The 24,126-nt window shown below is 50.9% G+C and overlaps 1 protein-coding gene across 5 annotated transcripts in view; it reads left to right on the forward strand.

The window, feature by feature from the left end:
* Nucleotides 1-24,126, forward strand: part of arhgap32b (Rho GTPase activating protein 32b) — a 137,715-nt gene that overhangs the window by 24,697 nt on the left and 88,892 nt on the right. For 3 of the 5 annotated variants that reach the window (XM_038297839.1, XM_038297842.1, XM_038297843.1), the window contains exon 2: nucleotides 13,963-14,204. The exons of 1 other annotated variant lie outside the window; for it this stretch is intronic. In XM_038297839.1, the coding sequence (XP_038153767.1) occupies nucleotides 14,110-14,204 (95 nt within the window). In that variant the 5' untranslated portion in view covers nucleotides 13,963-14,109. The remainder of the gene's footprint in view (nucleotides 1-13,962; nucleotides 14,205-24,126) is intronic. One more of the 5 variants, XM_038297841.1, reaches the window with a different exon arrangement.

A 24,126-nucleotide genomic window follows, 5' to 3' on the forward strand; every position in this document is an offset into this window, starting at 1 on the left:
GCATTTGCTGTCTGAGGTTAGCTAGGTTAGCATCAGTCTTTGTGTGCGTTGGCTTTAGCATAGTGTCTGAGGTTAACTGGGTTAGCATCAGTCTTTGTGTGTAGTGGCTTTAGCATTCAGTGTCTGAGGTTAACTGGGTTAGCATCAGTCTTTGTGTGTAGTGGCTTTAGCATTCAGTGTCTGAGGTTAGCTAAGTTAGCATTATTCTGTGTTGGTGGCTTTAGCATAGTGTCTGAGGTTAGCCGGGTTAGTCTCAGTCTTTGTGTGTGATTGGTTTAGCATTTGGTGTCTGAGGTTAACTAGGTTAGCATCAGTCTTTGTGTGTGGTTGCTTTAGCATTTGGTGTCTGAGGTTAGCTAGGTTAGCATCAGTCTGTGTTGGTGGCTTTAGCATAGTGGCTGAGGTTAGCCAGGTTAGCATCAGTCTTTGTGATGGTTGATTTAGCATTTGGTGTCTGAGGTTAGCCAGGATAGCATCAGTGTCTGTGACGGTGGCTTTAGGATTTGGTTTCTGAGGTTAGCCGGGATAGCATCAGTCTCTGTGATGGTGGCTTTAGCCTTCAGAGTCTGAGGTTAGCCAGTTTAGCATCAGTCTTTGTGACTATGACGTTGGCATCCGGTGTCTGAGGTTGGCCGGGTTCGCATCAGTCTCTGTTTTGGCAGCTTTAGCATCTTGTGTCTGAGGTTAGCCAGGTTAGCATCAGTCTCTGTGTTGGTGGCTTTAGCCTCCAGTGGCTAAGGTTAGACAGGTTAGCATCAGTCTTTGTGATGGTGGATTTAGCCTCCAATGGCTGAGGTTAGCCAGGTTAGCATCAGTCTCTGTGTTGGTGGCTTTAGCCTCCAGTGGCTGAGGTTAGCCAGGTTAGCATCAGTCTCTGTGATGGTGGATTTAGCCTCCAGTGGCTGAGGTTAGCCAGGTTAGCATCAGTCTCTGTGTTGGTGGCTTTAGCCTCCAGTGGCTGAGGTTAGCCAGGTTAGCATCAGTCTCTGTGATGGTGGATTTAGCCTCCAGTGGCTGAGGTTAGCCAGGTTAGCATCAGTCTTTGTGATGGTGGCTGACGTTAGCCAGGTTAGCATCAGTCTCTATGTTGTATCGGTGTCCAATGTTTTCCAATGTAGCATGCTCCCTTAAGCCTTTCTGTTGCCTGTTGGAAGTACGGCTCTCTATTGGTTTCACCTTCATAAAGATGTCAAACTTCGTCTCTGTGGGTGTTTAATTTCATAGACCGAGCTAAAGTTGGACACGATCAGTAGGACCTGTTGGAACTGCTCCATGAAAAGGTCTTTCTAAGGGACCATGCAGGACTGATCATGGAGAGATGTTTCCAGAAAACAGATCAGCCTTTAGTGACTTCTGAGACGTAGTTTCTATCAAGATAAAAACAGGTGGATCTGTTGTCTGCAGAGCTGAGCTCGCCAGCACTTCATTATAAATCACTGACCTGGAAGATAAAGTTCAGCTCCTTGTTGAACGAGCTGCAGCCTGAGGTTTGTGTTGGTTAGTGATTTTTACCAGATCATCTGTCCCAAAAACAAGCAGAACATAAATAATGAAATCAACTTCTAGGTGGGATAATGCTGTTGGAGCTGTGGCTCTGCCTTCCATGGAAACCCTAACCCCCCCACCTCAGAGACAATGAAGGGTTGAACAGTGAGTGCTGTTGCTAGGTCCTCCAGGGCCCGCTTCAGAGGCTCCAGGTTGACGTCAGCTGCTGATTTGCACATCAATAAGTGGAGGCTGGGAGGGGGGCCGGGCTCAGATCGGGTTTCCATTCGTATTGTTGGATGTTTCAGGGACTCGTTCCCACCAAGACGAGTGGCCCACATTTCTGGCCCACATCACCTAGGAGAGCACGATTGTTCATCTGAAAAACGTGGTGCAGAGAGCTCTAAGTGGTGGGCTGCAGATGGATGCTGGCCATCAGCGCCTTCGGTCATTTGCACCGATTTTTACTGCTTTTCTTTATCGGCTGAATGTTGTTTTAATCAAGGTGGACGTTTTTAAGCAGACTCTTTCCTTCAGGATTTAGGCCTGTGATGACACAGCGTCCGTCTGTCCACAGAAACCTGGGCTAACATTAATGTCCTCTGGTCCTGACGCCTCAGCTGACTGTACTTACGCCTCTAAATAGAGCTTCAGCTGACCTAACCAAGCAGATGCTGCATCTTATTACCTAACTGCTGAATAAATGAGACTGAATAGGCAGCCTGGTGGTTCACATCTGACGACAGTGAGTGAAAATGATCTATAATCTAATAACGCCGTACTGAGCTGAGGTCAGAATCACATGATAGCAGGCTTTATAGGCCTGTCAGGCTTTACTGAGGACCCACCAGCAGAGATTAATTCAGACTTTCCAACTGTAAACCGAAGTAAAGTTTTCTCTGTTGTTAAAACCACAGACCAGATGTTGCTGCTTTTGCCTAAAAATTTACATTAAGGGCCACATAACATCAGATGCTAAAAGGTTCAGCAGGAAAAATGAGTCAAAGTCACATAAAGGATAGTCTGACAGGTTGAGAGTGTAGAGCTGCTGGAGTGTTCAGCAGTTAGCTGCTCTTCCTGAAGCAGAAGTTTGACCATCAGCCAGACTTTCCTCTCCAGCTCCATGGCATGAACCTTCCTGGGAGGCTATAGTTGGAGCACAGCCTCTGGACCTCATGCTTATGGAGAGGAACCACCACCCCAGTCTGCCAGTCCAGAGGCACTATCCCGACCTGTACTTGACAGTAAAGGAAAAGTCCGGTCATATTCAGAATTCAAACTTCTAAAAGTCCTTTAAATACAAAATCATTCCATCCTGTTCAATAAATGATCAGTGTTTTTAATTCAGAGTAATTTTCATGTGAATGTGCTTTACTGGAGGCATCCATGTTTGTCAAAGAACACTACTGCCACCTACTGGTTAGTGACGTCACGGTGCGGTATCGGCTGTTGATCAAGTCCCAGTGCTGTATCTGGTGTTTGTCACAACGCGCTATTATCCAAGTCATCTTGAAAACATTCTTCTTCCAAATGTTGGCTACATATTACGGGTTTTTTCTCTGGCCAGAAGTTCGATGGCAAATCCTCCCTCTTCAAGTTGGCGATCCAACGACCAACCCGTCCGTGGAGGATCAGGAATCAGAAAGGTGGAATAACTCTTTTTTTCACTTTTACCCGATGTATTCCAGCATCCAGCTGCCATGCACGTGGGCATTGTCAGTTTCACTATAGCTCTGGTGAATTTCAATGGTGAAGTCCTCTGGAAATCTTCAATAATTGTTGCTGATTGCAGATGTGTCTAGTAGTTCCCATTGATTTAGCTTGTAAAGCGGGGAGAATGGCGCTAGGCTTACCGCACCGTGACGTCACTGCTGGAAGATGGCAGGAGGGAGGGGTTACTATATTTGAGCAAAAATGGCCGCTCCCACACTCAGTCATTGTAACAAAAATTATTGTTTTTAAATCCTTTTACTGATTAACACTAAATTCATTAAATCACCGCGTTATTATTTTTAGGTATAAATAATGATGCATTGATTATTCCTTGCTGACCGGTTTTTTCCTTTAAAGAGGCAGCCTGACGGCGTCCAGAGACCTCATCCACCCCCCAGGCCTTCTCACCATGGAGTTTTTTGATGAACGAAATCTTCTCTGACTGTGTTTGTTTCCGGGCTGGTTCCGAGCCGCTGCTTTGCTGGGTTTCAGTACCTGGAGGACATCAGTGACGATGATGTCGTTGTCTGAAATGCCCCTGGTGGGGTCTACCAAGGCAAAGGGTGATGGGTCAAACAGTGGGCGGTTTAAAAAGATCTCCTCCGCCAGGCCTGGGGTTGGTCAGTGAGCACCTGGTGTCACTAACACCTTCGTTTAGTTTAATGAACATTTTCCTGCAGTGACCAGGCTGGACAGCAGCTCAGAACCGGCGCTCTGGGCTTTGGTTCTGCTGATTGTCAGACGCTGGGGCTGGATCCTCGTCTTCGTTGTGTCTGCTGCTCTGCTGCCACCGCGTCAACTTCAGTCTGGATTTTTATTCTCCCTGGAGATGAGCTGAAGCCGTGTCCTTTCTCAAGGTCGGCCATTTTCGATGTTTTCTGCTGCTTCAGGTGATCGTGGGAGTTCTGCACACCTTACCCCAGCGTGGGCGGTAACTGGAGCTGGGTGGATCTCCTTACCTCCGACTCATACATGTATTGATGTGCGGTTGCAGAGCAGCAGTTTGCTGAAAATGATCATGCAGCTGCTGGACGCTCTGCTCCTCCTCAGCTCTTGGTCTCCTCATTTGCTGCACAGCTTTTCTTTGTTGTTCTAAACGGATGGAGGCCCGTCCTCTGCCCATTCAGAGCCACTGCATCTAATCCCAGCAAAGATCACGTCCCTGTTTGGTGTAGAACTGCTCCCTGTACCCATTTATGCGGGAACTCGGCCTGCTTGGTGGCTTTTTTTAGCCGAGGTGTCCACCAGGAAGTGCCAGGAAGTCTGCCTCAGATGGAGGAGCAGCTGCTTGAGTAGAGCCTAGGAAGATCTCCCCCCTCTGTCCTCCAGCTGCCTCCCCAGTAGGATTACTGTGTGGCCCTGGATGCGCTCGGATCATGCTTGTTTTTTTGGGTCATTTCTGTTTTGTTGCTGTTGACAGTTTGGTACAGAGGAGGTTTTAAATGTGTCACAGCCTTCATCCTAGAAGTGAATAAAAACATTAGAGATCAGCCAGTAAACATTTCCATAAAATATATTATTAGTATTTATAGCATATTTCTGCATATATTAATGCAATGAAAATCATTCAGGTTAGAGCCTGAATCTGAGAATAAAGATTGAATAAATCAGAAGAACTTTCATTGGTTGGAGATTAGTCTCTTTATTTACACTCGTTACGGTTGAGCTTCAGCAGCAGGTCTGACCAGAATCACAGCAGATGACTGAATCTGGGAGACGTTGAAGGAAGAGAGAAGCTCACTGGTTCCCCCAAACTACAGGAGAGGACCTCCTGACCAGGATGGTCCCTCAGACACAGGAACCCTCACAGGTTCAGATTCAAACTCCCACATTTTAAATGAAGACAGATTTTTTATTTAATCTGGACATGTTTAGGTTCACATTTAGCTCTTTTAAACTGAGTTATTGTATATTTGAGCCTCAAAGAAAATATATTTAAGTTAAATATTCACTGGTTAGTGTACAAAAATAAAAAGCTAGGTGGTTTTAAAAATCACTTTTGCTCTTTATTTTTGGTCACCTTACATTTAACCACATAAGACCCGCCGTCTCACTGCAGGCCACTAGGTGGCAGTAATACGTGTGAAGTGCTGCTGCCTCTTATGAGGGAAGACTCTCAAACACAAGAACGCTGGTATGGCGTCCGTTCTTGTGTCCGTTCTACAGAAACATAAATCTGGGTCAACTGGAACTGAAGCGCACTGATGACATCACCACATTCACAGTCTGGAGCTGCTTTTCACCTCCTGTTATTAATAGTCTAGATAATTATAAATTATGACTTTTTCATTTAGTGGGGGAATAATAATGACCACAGTCAGATAAACACAAATCAAATGAACATTTTGCCAAATAAAACAATCAAACCTCCATCAGAGCCAACGGTAACCGCAGCAAGGTCTAACGTTAGCCAGGGTTGTTGGTGGTTGGAGCTCTGGATGGTTGGTGGCGGTTGGAGGTCTGGATGGTTGGAGGTCTGGATGGTTGGTGGCGGTTGGAGCTCTGGACAGTTGGAGCTCTGGATGGTTGGTGGCGGTTGGAGGTCTGGATGGTTGGAGCTCTGGATGGTTGGTGGCGGTTGGAGGTCTGGATGGTTGGAGGTCTGGATGGTTGGTGGCGGTTGGAGCTCTGGACAGTTGGAGCTCTGGATGGTTGGTGGCGGTTGGAGGTCTGGATGGTTGGAGGTCTGGATGGTTGGTGGCGGTTGGAGCTCTGGCTGGTTGGAGCTCTGGATGGTTGGTGGCGGTTGGAGGTCTGGATGGTTGGAGGTCTGGATGGTTGGTGGCGGTTGGAGCTCTGGAGGGTTGGAGCTCTGGATGGTTGTGGCGGTTGGAGCTCTGGACAGTTGGAGCTCTGGACAGTAGGTGGTGGTTGGAGCTCTGGATGGTTGGTGGCGGTTGGAGCTGTGGATGGTTGGAGCTCTAGGTGGTTGGTGGCGGTTGGAGCTCTGGACAGTTGGAGCTCTGGACAGTAGGTGGTGGTTGGAGCTCTGGATAGTTGGTGGCGGTTGGAGCTCTGGATGGTTGGAGCTCTGGATGGTTGTGGCGGTTGGAGCTCTGGACAGTTGGAGCTCTGGACAGTAGGTGGTGGTTGGAGCTCTGGATGGTTGGTGGCGGTTGAAGCTCTGGATGGTTGGAGCTCTAGGTGGTTGGTGGCGGTTGGAGCTCTGGACAGTTGGAGCTCTGGACAGTAGGTGGTGGTTGGAGCTCTGGATGGTTGGTGGCGGTTGAAGCTCTGGATGGTTGGAGCTCTGGATGGTTGGTGGCGGTTGGAGCTCTGGATGGTTGGAGCTCTGGATGGTTGGTGGCGGTTGGAGCTCTGGACAGTAGGTGGTGGTTGGAGCTCTGGATGGTTGGTGGCGGTTGGAGCTCTGGACGGTTTGAGCTCTGGACAGTTGGAGCTCTGGACAGTAGATGGTGGTTGGAGCTCTGGATGGTTGGTGGCGGTTGGAGCTCTGGATGGTTGGAGCTCTGGATGGTTGGTGGCGGTTGGAGCTCTGGACGGTTGGAGCTCTGGATGGTTGGAGCTCTGGATGGTTGGTGGTGGTTGGAGCTCTGGACGGTTGGAGCTCTGGATGGTTGGAGCTCTGGATGGTTGGAGCTCTGGACGGTTGGTGGCGGTTGGAGCTCTGGACGGTTGGAGCTCTGGATGGTTGGAGCTCTGGATGGTTGGAGCTCTGGATGGTTGGTGGCGGTTGAAGCTCTGGATGGTTGGAGCTCTGGATGGTTGGTGGTGGTTGGAGCTCTGGATGGTTGGAGCTCTGGATGGTTGTGGCGGTTGGAGCTCTGGACAGTTGGAGCTCTGGACAGTATGTGGTGGTTGGAGCTCTGGATGGTTGGTGGCAGTTGAAGCTCTGGATGGTTGGAGCTCTAGGTGGTTGGTGGCGGTTGAAGCTCTGGATGGTTGGAGCTCTGGATGGTTGGTGGCAGTTGGAGCTCTGGATGGTTGGAGCTCTGGATGGTTGGTGGCGGTTGGAGCTCTGGACGGTTGGAGCTCTGGACAGTAGGTGGTGGTTGGAGCTCTGGATGGTTGGTGGCGGTTGGAGCTCTGGACGGTTGGAGCTCTGGACAGTTGGAGCTCTGGACAGTAGGTAGTGGTTGGGGCTCTGGATGGTTGGTGGCGGTTGGAGCTCTGGATGGTTGGAGCTCTGGATGGTTGGAGCTCTGGATGGTTGGTGGCGGTTGGAGCTCTGGACGGTTGGTGGCGGTTGGAGCTCTGGATGGTTGGAGCTCTGGATGGTTAGTGGCGGTTGGAGCTCTGGACGGTTGGTGGCGGTTGGAGCTCTGGATGGTTGGAGCTCTGGATGGTTGGTGGCGGTTGGAGCTCTGGACGGTTGGTGGCGGTTGGAGCTCTGGATGGTTGGAGCTCTGGATGGTTGGAGCTCTGGATGGTTGGTGGCGGTTGGAGCTCTGGATGGTTGGAGCTCTGGATGGTTGGTGGCGGTTGGAGCTCTGGACGGTTGGAGCTCTGGACAGTTGGAGCTCTGGACAGTAGGTGGTGGTTGGAGCTCTGGATGGTTGGTGGCGGTTGGAGCTCTGGACGGTTGGAGCTCTGGACAGTTGGAGCTCTGGACAGTAGGTGGTGGTTGGAGCTCTGGATGGTTGGTGGCGGTTGGAGCTCTGGATGGTTGGAGCTCTGGATGGTTGGTGGCGGTTGGAGCTCTGGACGGTTGGAGCTCTGGATGGTTGGTGGCGGTTGGAGCTCTGGATGGTTGGTGGCGGTTAGAGCTCTGGACGGTTGGAGCTCTGGACAGTTGGAGCTCTGGACAGTAGGTGGTGGTTGGAGCTCTGGATGGTTGGTGGCGGTTGGAGCTCTGGATGGTTGGAGCTCTGGATGGTTGGTGGCGGTTGGAGCTCTGGACGGTTGGAGCTCTGGATGGTTGGTGGCGGTTGGAGCTCTGGACGGTTGGTGGCGGTTGGAGCTCTGGATGGTTGGAGCTCTGGATGGTTAGTGGCGGTTGGAGCTCTGGACGGTTGGTGGCGGTTGGAGCTCTGGACGGTTGGTGGCGGTTGGAGCTCTGGATGGTTGGAGCTCTGGATGGTTGGTGGCGGTTGGAGCTCTGGACGGTGTGTGGCGGTTGGAGCTCTGGATGGTTGGTGGCGGTTGGAGGTCTGGATGGTTGGAGGTCTGGATGGTTGGTGGCGGTTGGAGCTCTGGCTGGTTGAAGCTCTGGATGGTTGGTGGCGGTTGGAGGTCTGGATGGTTGGAGGTCTGGATGGTTGGTGGCGGTTGGAGCTCTGGAGGGTTGGAGCTCTGGATGGTTGTGGCGGTTGGAGCTCTGGACAGTTGGAGCTCTGGACAGTAGGTGGTGGTTGGAGCTCTGGATGGTTGGTGGCGGTTGGAGCTGTGGATGGTTGGAGCTCTAGGTGGTTGGTGGCGGTTGGAGCTCTGGACAGTTGGAGCTCTGGACAGTAGGTGGTGGTTGGAGCTCTGGATAGTTGGTGGCGGTTGGAGCTCTGAATGGTTGGAGCTCTGGATGGTTGTGGCGGTTGGAGCTCTGGACAGTTGGAGCTCTGGACAGTAGGTGGTGGTTGGAGCTCTGGATGGTTGGTGGCGGTTGAAGCTCTGGATGGTTGGAGCTCTAGGTTGTTGGTGGCGGTTGGAGCTCTGGACAGTTGGAGCTCTGGACAGTAGGTGGTGGTTGGAGCTCTGGATGGTTGGTGGCGGTTGAAGCTCTGGATGGTTGGAGCTCTGGATGGTTGGTGGCGGTTGGAGCTCTGGATGGTTGGAGCTCTGGATGGTTGGTGGCGGTTGGAGCTCTGGACAGTTGGAGCTCTGGACAGTAGGTGGTGGTTGGAGCTCTGGATGGTTGGTGGCGGTTGGAGCTCTGGACGGTTTGAGCTCTGGACAGTTGGAGCTCTGGACAGTAGATGGTGGTTGGAGCTCTGGATGGTTGGTGGCGGTTGGAGCTCTGGATGGTTGGAGCTCTGGATGGTTGGTGGCGGTTGGAGCTCTGGACGGTTGGAGCTCTGGATGGTTGGAGCTCTGGATGGTTGGTGGCGGTTGGAGCTCTGGACGGTTGGAGCTCTGGATGGTTGGAGCTCTGGACGGTTGGTGGCGGTTGGAGCTCTGGACGGTTGGAGCTCTGGATGGTTGGAGCTCTGGATGGTTGGAGCTCTGGATGGTTGGTGGCGGTTGAAGCTCTGGATGGTTGGAGCTCTGGATGGTTGGTGGTGGTTGGAGCTCTGGATGGTTGGAGCTCTGGATGGTTGTGGCGGTTGGAGCTCTGGACAGTTGGAGCTCTGGACAGTATGTGGTGGTTGGAGCTCTGGATGGTTGGTGGCAGTTGAAGCTCTGGATGGTTGGAGCTCTAGGTGGTTGGTGGCGGTTGAAGCTCTGGATGGTTGGAGCTCTGGATGGTTGGTGGCGGTTGGAGCTCTGGATGGTTGGAGCTCTGGATGGTTGGTGGCGGTTGGAGCTCTGGACGGTTGGAGCTCTGGACAGTAGGTGGTGGTTGGAGCTCTGGATGGTTGGTGGCGGTTGGAGCTCTGGACGGTTGGAGCTCTGGACAGTTGGAGCTCTGGACAGTAGGTAGTGGTTGGAGCTCTGGATGGTTGGTGGCGGTTGGAGCTCTGGATGGTTGGAGCTCTGGATGGTTGGAGCTCTGGATGGTTGGTGGCGGTTGGAGCTCTGGACGGTTGGTGGCGGTTGGAGCTCTGGATGGTTGGTGGCGGTTGGAGCTCTGGACGGTTGGTGGCGGTTGGAGCTCTGGATGGTTGGAGCTCTGGATGGTTGGTGGCGGTTGGAGCTCTGGACGGTTGGTGGCGGTTGGAGCTCTGGATGGTTGGAGCTCTGGATGGTTGGAGCTCTGGATGGTTGGTGGCGGTTGGAGCTCTGGATGGTTGGAGCTCTGGATGGTTGGTGGCGGTTGGAGCTCTGGACGGTTGGAGCTCTGGACAGTTGGAGCTCTGGACAGTAGGTGGTGGTTGGAGCTCTGGATGGTTGGTGGCGGTTGGAGCTCTGGACGGTTGGAGCTCTGGACAGTTGGAGCTCTGGACAGTAGGTGGTGGTTGGAGCTCTGGATGGTTGGTGGCGGTTGGAGCTCTGGATGGTTGGAGCTCTGGATGGTTGGTGGCGGTTGGAGCTCTGGACGGTTGGAGCTCTGGATGGTTGGTGGCGGTTGGAGCTCTGGATGGTTGGTGGCGGTTAGAGCTCTGGACGGTTGGAGCTCTGGACAGTTGGAGCTCTGGACAGTAGGTGGTGGTTGGAGCTCTGGATGGTTGGTGGCGGTTGGAGCTCTGGATGGTTGGAGCTCTGGATGGTTGGTGGCGGTTGGAGCTCTGGACGGTTGGAGCTCTGGATGGTTGGAGCTCTGGATGGTTGGTGGCGGTTGGAGCTCTGGACGGTTGGTGGCGGTTGGAGCTCTGGATGGTTGGAGCTCTGGATGGTTAGTGGCGGTTGGAGCTCTGGACGGTTGGTGGCGGTTGGAGCTCTGGACGGTTGGTGGCGGTTGGAGCTCTGGATGGTTGGAGCTCTGGATGGTTGGTGGCGGTTGGAGCTCTGGACGGTTGGTGGCGGTTGGAGCTCTGGATGGTTGGAGCTCTGGATGGTTGGAGCTCTGGATGGTTGGTGGCAGTTGGAGCTCTGGACGGTTGGTGGCGGTTGGAGCTCTGGACGGTTGGTGGCGGTTGGAGCTCTGGATGGTTGGTGGCGGTTGGAGCTCTGGACGGTTGGTGGCGGTTGGAGCTCTGGATGGTTGGAGCTCTGGATGGTTAGTGGCGGTTGGAGCTCTGGACGGTTGGTGGCGGTTGGAGCTCTGGACGGTTGGTGGCGGTTGGAGCTCTGGATGGTTGGAGCTCTGGATGGTTGGTGGCGGTTGGAGCTCTGGACGGTTGGTGGCGGTTGGAGCTCTGGATGGTTGGAGCTCTGGATGGTTGGAGCTCTGGATGGTTGGTGGCAGTTGGAGCTCTGGACGGTTGGTGGCGGTTGGAGCTCTGGACGGTTGGTGGCGGTTGGAGCTCTGGACGGTTGGTGGCGGTTGGAGCTCTGGATGGTTGGAGCTCTGGACGGTTGGTGGCGGTTGGAGCTCTGGCTGGTTGGAGCTCTGGATGGTTGGTGGCGGTTGGAGGTCTGGATGGTTGGAGGTCTGGATGGTTGGTGGCGGTTGGAGCTCTGGACGGTTGGTGGCGGTTGGAGCTCTGGATGGTTGGAGCTCTGGATGGTTGGTGGCGGTTGGAGCTCTGGACGGTTGGTGGCGGTTGGAGCTCTGGATGGTTGGAGCTCTGGATGGTTGGAGCTCTGGATGGTTGGTGGCAGTTGGAGCTCTGGACGGTTGGTGGCGGTTGGAGCTCTGGACGGTTGGTGGCGGTTGGAGCTCTGGACGGTTGGTGGCGGTTGGAGCTCTGGATGGTTGGAGCTCTGGACGGTTGGTGGCGGTTGGAGCTCTGGCTGGTTGGAGCTCTGGATGGTTGGTGGCGGTTGGAGGTCTGGATGGTTGGAGGTCTGGATGGTTGGTGGCGGTTGGAGCTCTGGACGGTTGGTGGCGGTTGGAGCTCTGGATGGTTGGAGCTCTGGATGGTTGGTGGCGGTTGGAGCTCTGGACGGTTGGAGCTCTGGATGGTTAGTGGCGGTTGGAGCTCTGGACGGTTGGTGGCGGTTGGAGCTCTGGACGGTTGGTGGCGGTTGGAGCTCTGGATGGTTGGAGCTCTGGATGGTTGGTGGCGGTTGGAGCTCTGGACGGTTGGTGGCGGTTGGAGCTCTGGATGGTTGGTGGCGGTTGGAGCTCTGGACGGTTGGTGGCGGTTGGAGCTCTGGATGGTTGGAGCTCTGGATGGTTAGTGGCGGTTGGAGCTCTGGACGGTTGGTGGCGGTTGGAGCTCTGGACGGTTGGTGGCGGTTGGAGCTCTGGATGGTTGGAGCTCTGGATGGTTGGTGGCGGTTGGAGCTCTGGACGGTTGGTGGCGGTTGGAGCTCTGGATGGTTGGAGCTCTGGATGGTTGGAGCTCTGGATGGTTGGTGGCAGTTGGAGCTCTGGACGGTTGGTGGCGGTTGGAGCTCTGGACGGTTGGTGGCGGTTGGAGCTCTGGATGGTTGGTGGCGGTTGGAGCTCTGGACGGTTGGTGGCGGTTGGAGCTCTGGATGGTTGGAGCTCTGGATGGTTAGTGGCGGTTGGAGCTCTGGACGGTTGGTGGCGGTTGGAGCTCTGGACGGTTGGTGGCGGTTGGAGCTCTGGATGGTTGGAGCTCTGGATGGTTGGTGGCGGTTGGAGCTCTGGACGGTTGGTGGCGGTTGGAGCTCTGGATGGTTGGAGCTCTGGATGGTTGGAGCTCTGGATGGTTGGTGGCAGTTGGAGCTCTGGACGGTTGGTGGCGGTTGGAGCTCTGGACGGTTGGTGGCGGTTGGAGCTCTGGACGGTTGGTGGCGGTTGGAGCTCTGGATGGTTGGAGCTCTGGACGGTTGGTGGCGGTTGGAGCTCTGGCTGGTTGGAGCTCTGGATGGTTGGTGGCGGTTGGAGGTCTGGATGGTTGGAGGTCTGGATGGTTGGTGGCGGTTGGAGCTCTGGACGGTTGGTGGCGGTTGGAGCTCTGGATGGTTGGAGCTCTGGATGGTTGGTGGCGGTTGGAGCTCTGGACGGTTGGTGGCGGTTGGAGCTCTGGATGGTTGGAGCTCTGGATGGTTGGAGCTCTGGATGGTTGGTGGCAGTTGGAGCTCTGGACGGTTGGTGGCGGTTGGAGCTCTGGACGGTTGGTGGCGGTTGGAGCTCTGGACGGTTGGTGGCGGTTGGAGCTCTGGATGGTTGGAGCTCTGGACGGTTGGTGGCGGTTGGAGCTCTGGCTGGTTGGAGCTCTGGATGGTTGGTGGCGGTTGGAGGTCTGGATGGTTGGAGGTCTGGATGGTTGGTGGCGGTTGGAGCTCTGGACGGTTGGTGGCGGTTGGAGCTCTGGATGGTTGGAGCTCTGGATGGTTGGTGGCGGTTGGAGCTCTGGACGGTTGGTGGCGGTTGGAGCTCTGGATGGTTGGAGCTCTGGATGGTTGGTGGCGGTTGGAGCTCTGGACGGTTGGTGGCGGTTGGAGCTCTGGACGGTTGGTGGCGGTTGGAGCTCTGGATGGTTGGAGCTCTGGATGGTTGGAGCTCTGGATGGTTGGTGGCAGTTGGAGCTCTGGACGGTTGGTGGCGGTTGGAGCTCTGGACGGTTGGTGGCGGTTGGAGCTCTGGACGGTTGGTGGCGGTTGGAGCTCTGGATGGTTGGAGCTCTGGACGGTTGGTGGCGGTTGGAGCTCTGGCTGGTTGGAGCTCTGGATGGTTGGTGGCGGTTGGAGGTCTGGATGGTTGGAGGTCTGGATGGTTGGTGGCGGTTGGAGCTCTGGACGGTTGGTGGCGGTTGGAGCTCTGGATGGTTGGAGCTCTGGATGGTTGGTGGCGGTTGGAGCTCTGGACGGTTGGTGGCGGTTGGAGCTCTGGATGGTTGGAGCTCTGGATGGTTGGTGGCGGTTGGAGCTCTGGACGGTTGGTGGCGGTTGGAGCTCTGGACGGTTGGTGGCGGTTGGAGCTCTGGATGGTTGGAGCTCTGGACGGTTGGTGGCGGTTGGAGCTCTGGCTGGTTGGAGCTCTGGATGGTTGGAGCTCTGGATGGTTGGAGCTCTGGATGGTTGGAGCTCTGGATGGTTGGAGCTCTGGATGGTTGGAGCTCTGGACAGCGGTGGTGTTTTTTTCCATGTGTTTGGTTCTCTGTAGCTCATGGTTTTTTCTCTCTCTCTTTCTCTTTTCTCTTCTTCTCATTTTCCTCCACCATGTTTCCTCATTCCCTCTGATTTCGATCCCAGTCCTTCTCCCTCTACATGTGATTCCTTCGGTCTCGTTGGCATTTTTCTTCCTTGATCTTCCTCTTCACCTCCCCTCCCTCTCCCCCTCTCCCCCCTCCCTCCCTCTCCTCTGCTCTGGCAGGCTGCTCATTGCGGTGAGTCAGTATCATGGAGGCAGGCAGCGGGGCTGCTGCAGTGGTGGGGAGTGCAGCACTGGGACTGCTGGGAGCTACGGCTACGTCCAGCCATGACATCCTGGACAGGTAAGAGCTCAGCGGGAAGCTGGAGCACCCCCCCCTAAGGTTCTCCATCAGTTAACCGTGTCAGAGGGAAGGACCACGCCTCAGGTAGGGCTTTAGTGAGCATGCTAGTTTGTTTATAGTCAGGGAAGGAGTGTGTGTTGGAGGATTCAATGTGTGTTTCGCTGTACGTCAGGAGTCCCTCTTCCTTTGGTGAACAGCCTGCATTTCAGCGCTGAAGGATCTGGTGTGTGCGCGCTGATAGTGCGCTGATAGTGCACTGATAGTGCGCTGATAGTGCACTGATAGTGTGGCTTCCTCAAGGAGAAATGATACCAAGTTATGCGCATGCAGGGGAGGGAGGGGGAGGCATGGATGTAAAGCCAAACCTCGGCGCTAAAGCTGAGCTGATAGGGCCAGTTTGCACAGTCACCACCCCACCCTGGAGAAAGCGCCCCCCCACACATTGACCCACTCAGGAACATGCAGCCTATCAGCTCCCAGTAGCGGCTGGAAGCTTTCCTTCATTCAGATCTCCTGCAGCCACAGTCATTCATGTTCAGCGACCACTGCCCACAGCAGGGAGCACAGAGAGCGGCGTTTAGCTCGTTACGTCATGGTTACAGCTGTACGCCCACACCAGCGTGCTGAGCAGTCCCCTCACACACACACACAAACCTTCCCTCATGTGTTATCGCTAATAAATACATGCAGCAGCGTCTATAAACACTGTGTTTTACCACAAACATCAGCTGTAAGGAACATCCACGGCGCTGCATGCTTCCTTCGCATGGCGGCTGCGGGCGGGGGGGTTATCTCAGTCAGAGACGGACACGAAGGCACCGTCAGCTTCCTCTTTCACTCCTGCTCCTGTTTCATCAGGATTCTGAGCCTGATAGAGGGGAAGTTTCTGTTCCCTTCAGCTCAAAGTGTTTTAGTTCAGAGCAGAAGGATTTCCAAAGGAAAATGTGATCTAGAAAGGAACTTTGACTAGGCCACTCTGATTCATCGAACATTTCTTGGACCACGGCGCTAAAAATGACATTCATTCTGTGTTTTTGGCAGGTAGCTACTGCTGACGATAGCCTTCCCTGGTGATACATGGAGACACGAGTGGTTATCAGCAATGAAGGGAGGCAGGCAAAGGGGAGGAAAGAAGGAGGTCTACAATCTGAATCCGGGCGTACACTGTGCGATTTGCCCTTCTTGAGCTGATTCTCCAGTCGTACGAGAATTATTCAATTGGACCGACTTTCAACGTATCTCGTGTGCGTTGTGTAGTGAACAGGGGGTAACGAGGGGCGATCGTGGGAAAATCACTCAGTGCGCAATAGGGGTGGAACGGTTCACAAAATCCACGGTTCGGTTCACGGTTTTCGGTTCGGTTTGGTATACGTTGATTGTTAGGAAAATCTATTTTGTCTTGTATAGTCAAGTCAAAACTGAAAGAAAAAAGCAGTATGACATTTGCTACATCATTGTGACCATCTTAGGTTACAAGTAGGTGAGATTCTGGCATTGCAAGAGAGGAGACAGTGCTGGTTCCAACATGTGCTTCATTTATTTGGCAAACAATCTTTAACAAAGAAGCATAGGCTCTATCAAAACTAGACTTAGGCCACTTTGTTTGAAATTAACTCAAGATAAAATGACATGTTTCTATTCCCTGATCATCAAAACTCAGTTTGTTCTGCAGTGTTTGAAATACAATCAAATAAATAAGGCTGGATTTCTTATCAAACTTGAAGTGCCATTGTGTTATCTAAAATAACAAAATAAATTATCCAGTAAATATTATAATCATCAATATATCCGCAGGTGAGCTGACATGTTGGTCATGTTGCTGTTAGCATAAACAAAACGTGTTGCACAATGCTTGCGCACTGTTGCACTTTTATCCACAGCTTTCTTTCCGCCGTCATCGTAGGTCACTCTAAATGCAAAGTGGTCCCATACAGCAGACCTATAAAGTGCTGCTGGCGCGTCTTCCAACTCCTGTTCTTTCCCACTCGCCATACCCACACAATTCTCCACAACAACTGATTTTTTTCTGCTACACCCGGCTACGCTGCTTCGCTTCTTCTTCTTATGTTTACTACTGGTGGTTGGCTTTGGTCGCAGTATCGCCACCTTCTGCTCTGGAGTGTAAACGCTTCGCCTATGAGAAAAAGGAGCAGCGCATGAACCGAAAGCAACACACGCGAACCGAACCGAGACAGTCGAATCGAACGGTTCGGACGGTTTTCATAAACCGTTCCATCCCTAGTGCGCAAACAAGGATTCTTCTTCTTCTTCCTCTCAGAGGAAAACCCAGCAGCATGGCGGGGGTGCAATGAGTGAAATGGAGTTCTTTCTGTCAAATTGACAGACCGTAGTAGCCATGTTTGCTCAGCCATGTCTTTGTCCAAATACGTCGTCTCCTTTTCATTTTAGGGCTTTCAGCATAAAATTGCTCAAATATCCAAGGCAGCGCGTTTCACTGTAGTGAGCTTCAGATTCCTCTTCTACTGGTTTGGCTTCTGGATAGACGAGTCCGAGTAGCGCCATCTCACTGCGGAGCTGAGTCCCACCTGGTTTTTAGACGTACAGTGTGAGCAGGTAGATCGCATCAGAGCGTCTTGCTGCACAGTGTGTTTTAACTTTTCAACGCTGCGGTTTCGTCATACGGTTTGAGCTGTAGCTGCGTGCAACAAATAAAAACATTGTGCAGTGTATGCCCGGCTTAACAGAGAAGGAGGCAGCCAAGGTTCTGATGCTCGCTCTTAAGCAGGACCTGATTTTGATTGGTCAACACGGCGGCGGCCATGTTGGGGTGGGGGGGGTTCTAGATACGGCCGAGGCGGTGAGGAAGTGGGGGCAAGTCTGTCCGACAACAGAGGGACATGAGGGTCAAAAAGAGCGGGGATCCAGGTGGAAGAAGGGTCCCAGCGTTCTCGTGCACCTCGCTCTTCTAGCTGCTCCATCTTCACCTGTGGTTTTCCACAAAGGCGGTTATACAAACAAAACAAGCCGTTAAGGAACCAAACAGGAAATATGCATAGAGTAGAGTGGATATAGAATTGACCAATCAGAGGCCTCCTGTCTGCAGCACTGTCTGCGGTCACCTACAATTTTGGAGAGGTGCAGCAGAGTCTCTGTGTTCACCGTGACACCTACGCAGACGACCTAGTTTCAAAGTATAAATCAGCCTTAAGCATGCTCGTAGCGACAGTGGAGAGTAAAAACTCCCTTTGAACAGGAAGAAACCTCCAGCAGAACCAGGCTCTGAGTGAGCGGCCATCTGCTGAGGCCCACTGGGGTTCAAGGAGACAGAAGCAGACATAGAAAAAGAAGCATAGATACAAAAGGCAACTGTCAACCAGCTCCACAGGCGGCCCCGTCCAGGAAACACACAGCCAGGCAGACGAGCTCCGAGCCAGCTCCCATGTCAGAGGATGAAGAGAGCACATCCAGTTAGTCACAGTCAGAGAAACAGGACTACACTGGAAAACAGGCCAAGCTCCAACATCTAGAAACAAAGGTGGACGGCTAATACGTCCGTTTTGTAACAACAAGATTTATGTGGAGAATGTTAAGACGAAGGGATCCAGCCTCAGTTTCATGTCAGAAGGTTCCTCTTTACTGAAGCTTCTGCAGGCTGAAGGTGGTCTTTCTTCATCTGATGGAGGAATCCCCGCTCAGCCCGCTCACCTGCCCTCGGTCCATCTCCACCTCCCTGCTCCGGGGTTACCATGGCAGCAGAAGCTCAGCATACATTAGGCGGCGGTCCAACATGGCCACTGATGACACTGAGGAAGGAAAGGACGGGAGAGGCCGGGTGTTTGGCAGAGCCAGAGATCCAGAGAGCGTGTCTGAGCCTCCATGGTGACCACCTTCTGCTCTCCATCATCCTCTTTGATTTGGTGTGAATCCTTCCTGCTCTGACTGGCACAACATCGGACCGGGCTGTAAACGTTCAGAACGGCTGAAACAATTAATGGGACTAATCGTGATTAATCAATTATTGAAAGAATCGTCAACTATTTCAGTAATTGATTAATATTTAACTGGAGTATAGAGCTTTTAGCTGCCTTTAGCTGACAGAGCGACTCACTTAGAGCAGGAATTACACCATGATTGTAAAAAACATTTAAACATTTTGCATTTAATATTAAAAACATCTTTTTTGTCTGTCAATATGCTCGGTCCCAAACTCCCCATGTGGAAACATTTTAGTTTCACCTGGTTTAATTTCGTAAAAAGTTTTCTTTGAGGAACCTTTAACTATCTGGTTATTAATCGATTAAACAAAACAGTAATAGATTAATTGATTTGCAAAATAAAGGTTAGTTTTGTCCCTAGTTTAGAACCGGCCTCCTTCTCCTAAGGTTCTCTGTTCTCCATCCAGCTGCTCTTTGTCTCCCACTCATGCTGCAGATTTCCGGGGTAATTGCAGACTCATTCCTTTTGATGCTACCCAAAACCACTAGTTGGTTCTGTTCTGGTCCTGGAGTCTTCTTTCATAGATCCCTTTAGACCAAAATGGACGTCACAGATCGTATCCTGAGGTGAAATGGACCCAGAAGTTTGGTTCCTGTGCGCAGGGCTACCGGCCCGCTGCGTGCTCCTCAGTGAAGGCTCTGTGAGCAGAACCTGCTCCGCTTAGTGCAGCTTTTCATTCCTTCCCTCCAGTTTAAGTTTGTTTGATTTTCTCTTTTTTACCCGGTTCTGCTGACTCTGAGACCACTGCTTTGGGACGTCTGTCAGACGGGTTGGAGGTTAAATCCAGCAGGTTCCTGCGGGGATCAGAGCCTGATTAGACCTGCTGCCTCTTCATCCTGACGTCACATGGTGTTTATTGGACTTCTGAGCTGCAGGAATCACAGACAGGCCGGGCCTGGTTCTGGTCTGGAGCTGGACGGGTAGCTGAGCTGTAGATGGTTCAGTTGGACAGAATGTTTGTGTCTGGGATGCCATATGTAGCGCAGACGCTCAGCCTCAGTGGGAGAGGAGCTAGATTGGTGGCCAGCTGGGAGGGTTCCAGTCTGTGGAGCCGATCCAGAACCAGCAGACGGTGTTAATGCACGCGTTGCTCACTGAGCGCTGCCGGTTCCTCCTTCGGTTGCTCAGTGTTTCTCCTGCATCGATGAAACACTGAGGAATGTTGACATGCTGAGGCGGCACACCTCAGAGAAGCTGTTAGATGGATGGAAACATTGGTTCAACAGGAAGCTCTCAGACAGACAGAACAGACGGGTTCTGATTGGTGGGCCTCAGACTGACGGGGAAGGTGGGGGATGGACACTGAGGACAGAGACAGGTCGGTTCTGGTCACCAGGAGCTGCAGGCATGAACACAAACATTCTTCATCAGAGGAAGAGTTTTATTCATCTTTAATAAGAGGAGAAGTCTGAGCTGACAGGCCTGATTTGAATTGATTTTAGGGGCCACAACAAAATCAGTCTAGGGGCCACATACGGCACCCGGCCAACGGTTTGAACTCTGCCAGATCTTTGGGAAAATCACCACCGCAGGAATAAGAATAACAGAAATACTGGCCATCAGTTTCTTTTCATTTTATTTCTATAGCGCCAATTTACATCATGTCACCTCAGGTAAAATTATAGAGACAATTTAACCAGATCATCCAGGCAGTTTGGTTCAAAGTTATCTAAGGAAAACCAGCTGATTGCATCGACTCATTGACTCTTCAGCAATCCCTCACACTAAGCATGCTTGTAGCGACAGTGGAGAGGAAAAACTCCCTTTGAACAGGAAGAAACCTCCAGCAGAACCAGGCTCAGTGTGAGCGGCCATCTGCTGAGGCCCACTGGGGTTCAAGGAGACAGAAACAGACATAGAAAAAGAAGCGTAGATACAAAAGGCAACTGTAAAAGGCGGCCCTGTCCAGGAAACACACAGCCAGGCAGACGAGCTCCGAGCCAGCTCCCATGTCAGAGGATGAAGAGAGCACATCCAGTTAGTCACAGTCAGAGAAACAGGACTACACTGGAAAACAGGCCAAGCTCCAACATCTAGAAACAAAGGTGTTGATGGCAGCAGCACAGCTGATATTTCTCTCCAGGATGGAGTCACAGCCAAACAGGAACAGACCAGATGAAGCTACTATGAGAAAAAGCAGAGAGAGCAGAACGTTAGAGATTGAACTAACAGATTCTGCAGAGTGGGAGAATAGAGATAGAATGAAGCAGAATGATGAAAAGGGGTCCCTATGTCCTCCAGCAGTCTAAGCCTATAGCAGCATAACAGTTTCAAATTAACGTCTGATTTATTAGAAAGCAGAATGATGCTGCAGAGAATAAGGTTTAAATCATCATTAAGTGTTTAGATCAGGGATCTGCAACATTTCGTATCCGTAGCCATTTTGCTCTGAGTGCGGCAAAGTAAAATTCTTTCAGAGCTTTTAATAAAACAAAAACCATAATTTTTATGAAATATAAGCAAGAACTCGATAAGAGATGAGTTTTATTTTTAGCTTGTAGAAAATGAAAAAAACATGAAATGATTTATAAATATTTTTTATAAGGTATTATTTGATATAAAAAAATATTATAATAATAAAACAGAATTTTAAACTAAATAAAAGAAAAATAATTTTTGTGCCTTTAATGTCGTCCTGTTATGAAAATTCAGTTGAAAAAGAATTTATAAAAACCACTGAAGCTTCTAGGGCTAGCATCTGTTCTTATAGTCCATGGTTTAGCCATCGTAGGGGGTCCATGTTGTTGCAGAGCCCTGGTCTAAATGTTCCTCTGATGGTTCCTGTGTTTACCACAGCTGTTCTCGCTGGTTGTGATGGAAACGGACCCAGATTCACTCCTGCAGGCAGTCTGGACCTTCTGCTATTCTTCAGGTTCTCCTCTTAGAGGAAATCTCTGCTGCTTTTTTTCCATCAGATCTTTTCCCTGTCGGTCAGTGACATCATCTATCTGTCAGACCTTCGTGTAGGGCTGTAACTAACAATTAATTTACAAATTGACTGGATAGAAAAAGGTTCTTATAAGTAGATTTTTTTGCCAATTTACTTTTCCACTTGAGGAGTTCTGGATTATATAGCAGATTGACAGACGAATCAGATTTTTTTAAATCTTAAATAGAAATGTTAATATTTTTATATATAATTATGATATAATTGATGCTAAAGGTGGGTCTCTCTGTCAGCTTAAGGCATGTTTTACAGTCTCTATACTATAAATGATTAATTGATTACTAAATTAGTTAACGATTATTTCAATAACTGATTAGATTCAGTGTTTCAGAGGCTCTGGTTGTGATCAGCAGAGGTCGGACTCAGAAGATCATGTCCTCCACCTCAAAGCACAAGTCGACTTGTTCTTAGCACCAGGATGGTTTTTGCTGGTTTTCTAATGCAGTCGGATGGAATCTGGTTTCATCCAAAGACAATGGAAGAAATAAAAAACTTTAAACATGTTTTTTTAGTGCCTGAATGTGAGAAGAAAGGAAAGAAAACTGACAGAGAAGAAGAAGATAGTTTTGCTGCTGTGGAAGCATTGACTGCTGGGCTGTAGGAGCACTTCCTGTTTGCTGGCATGCCTCTTCATCTGGGAATGCTGGGCCTGCGCTTAGGGCTGGGTATTGTTAAAAAATTTTCGGTACCGGTACCAATACCGATACCTTCACTTCGATACCGGTTCCTGAACGATACTTTTTTCGATACCAGTTTTATAATATCAATTCGAAAAAAAAGAAAATTACACAACATAAGAAAGTACAAATCTTGAGTTTTATTTTAAGCTCTGTTTTTCCATTTACATTTTTCCTCTTACATAAAAAAATAAATAATTCAGTGTCTAATATTCACTGTTACATTGTGAGGACCTTTTTACTTAGCAGTTTTCCTTTAGAAAAATTACCATGTCTGACAAACAAGCCCGTTGAATGGGATCCTACTGACAGCGCACCGCTGGTATGGGGGGGGTCTGAGCGGCTCCGACAGAAATATTGAAGGCAGGATGAACTGACTGCACTGATTACGTTTTCAGGTGGATTTTCCCACTTAAAAACATAATAAAACTACTTTATTCCCACTGATCACAGCAAATATAGCTGCAAGGCAAATAAAGGATAGAGTAGCTCCGCCCAACGCGCGTCTGACCCACTTTGCGACCGCGCAGCCAGAGCAGCAAAGCTTCTTCAGCAGCGCGTCAGAAGCTGGTACAAGCAGCAAAAATGAAGCAGCAGACGAGATTTTGCTGCTCCTGCTGCGTCCAGTTTGAAAGCAGCATGATTCACTCCGCTCTGGCTTTGCTCTGCCCACGGGCTGCTGAGAGGAGGATGGTCGCGCTGGCTGCGGTCCGCTCTTCTTGCAGTCAAACACTGAGCGACTTTCTGCTCTTAAATTATTTCCGTGCACGATGTATTGCATTGTGCACTATTAGCATCAGTCTTAATAAAGTGAAGCCGCACTTTTGACCTGGGGGGCATTTTAAAGGGGTTCCGCGACGCTGCAACCAGTTCACAAAAGATACACATGAACCCTGGCTGTAGGCGTGACCACCTGTGTATTTTTCCTGGATGACGCAATCACCTTAAGTGTTCCAGCCAATCACCGAAACTTGGTACCGAAAGACGAGGCATGTTTCGATACTCTGTAGAACCGAAGCATTTCGGTCGGTACCATAAAAGTACCGAAGTTCGGTACCCAGCCCTACCTGCGCTGCGGTTCTGAACTTGCTGAAGCTCAGCCTTGAGTTCTGTTGATGGAAGGACCTCAGTGCTGCTGTGTTGTTGTGAACTAGACGCCTCGGTTCTCCTCCATCAGGAGATGGGAGCCGTCTGACCTCCAGAGCTGCAGTATTTGTGTTTTATAACATGGATCTGCTTTAAATATCACATGAAAATGGCGTCGGCCATGTAGAATAATCCCAAAGCCCTGCATGGATCCTCACAGCCCTGCAGAATCACGACAACCGACAGACCAACATCTAGAGTGCAGACAGGAGGGGGAACATCTCAGTAAAGGAGAGAGGGATGTCCCAGATGTGTCCAGGTGTTTAAATGATAGAGATCACAGGATCTGATTGGCTGAGAGGGAGGCAGGTGGTGAAGGTCCAGAGTTTTCGCCTGGTTGGTTGGTTGGATGGATGGGTGGATGGATGGATGGATGGATGGATGGTTGGTTGGATGGATGAATGAATTGATGGTTGGATGGATGGTTGGTTGGATGGATGATGGATTGATGGATGGATGATGGATGGATGATGGATGGATGATAAATGGATGGATGGATTCAATTCAATTCAGTTTATTTATATAGCGCCAAATTCACAACACATGTCATCTCAAGGCACTTTACAGTTCAACCAGATCATACAGTCAAATTGATACAAAGTTTTCTATCTAAGGAAAACCAGTTGATTGCATTGACTCATTGACTCAAATACAATCCCCCACACTAAGCATGCTTGTAGCGACAGTGGAGAGGAAAAACTCCCTTTTAACAGGAAGAAACCTCCAGCAGAACCAGGCTCAGTGTGAGCGGCCATCTGCCGAGGCCGACTGGGGTTCAAGGAGACAGAAGCAGACATACAAAAAGCAGCTGTAAAAGGCGGCCCCGTCCAGGAAACACACAGCCAGGCAGACGAGCTCCAAGGCAGCTCCCATGCCAGAGGACGAAGAGAGCACATCCACTCAGTCACGGTCAGAGAAACAGGACCACACTGGAAAACAGGCCGATCTCCAACATCTATTAACAAGGGTGTTGATAGAAGCAGCACAGCTGATGTTTTTTTCCAGGATGACGTCACAGCCAAACAGGAACAGACGAGGCAAAGCTACTCTGAGGAAAAGCAGAGAGAGCAGAAGGTTAGAGATTGAACTAACAGATTCTGCAGAATAGGAGAACAGAGAGAGAATGAAGCAGAATGATGAAATGGGGGTCCCTATGTCCTCCAGCAGTCTAAGCCTATAGCAGCAGAACTATAGA

Source organism: Cyprinodon tularosa, unplaced genomic scaffold, assembly GCF_016077235.1.
Source record: "Cyprinodon tularosa strain WSP-4 unplaced genomic scaffold, ASM1607723v1 ctg399, whole genome shotgun sequence".
NCBI classification, from domain to species: Eukaryota; Metazoa; Chordata; class Actinopteri; order Cyprinodontiformes; family Cyprinodontidae; genus Cyprinodon; species Cyprinodon tularosa.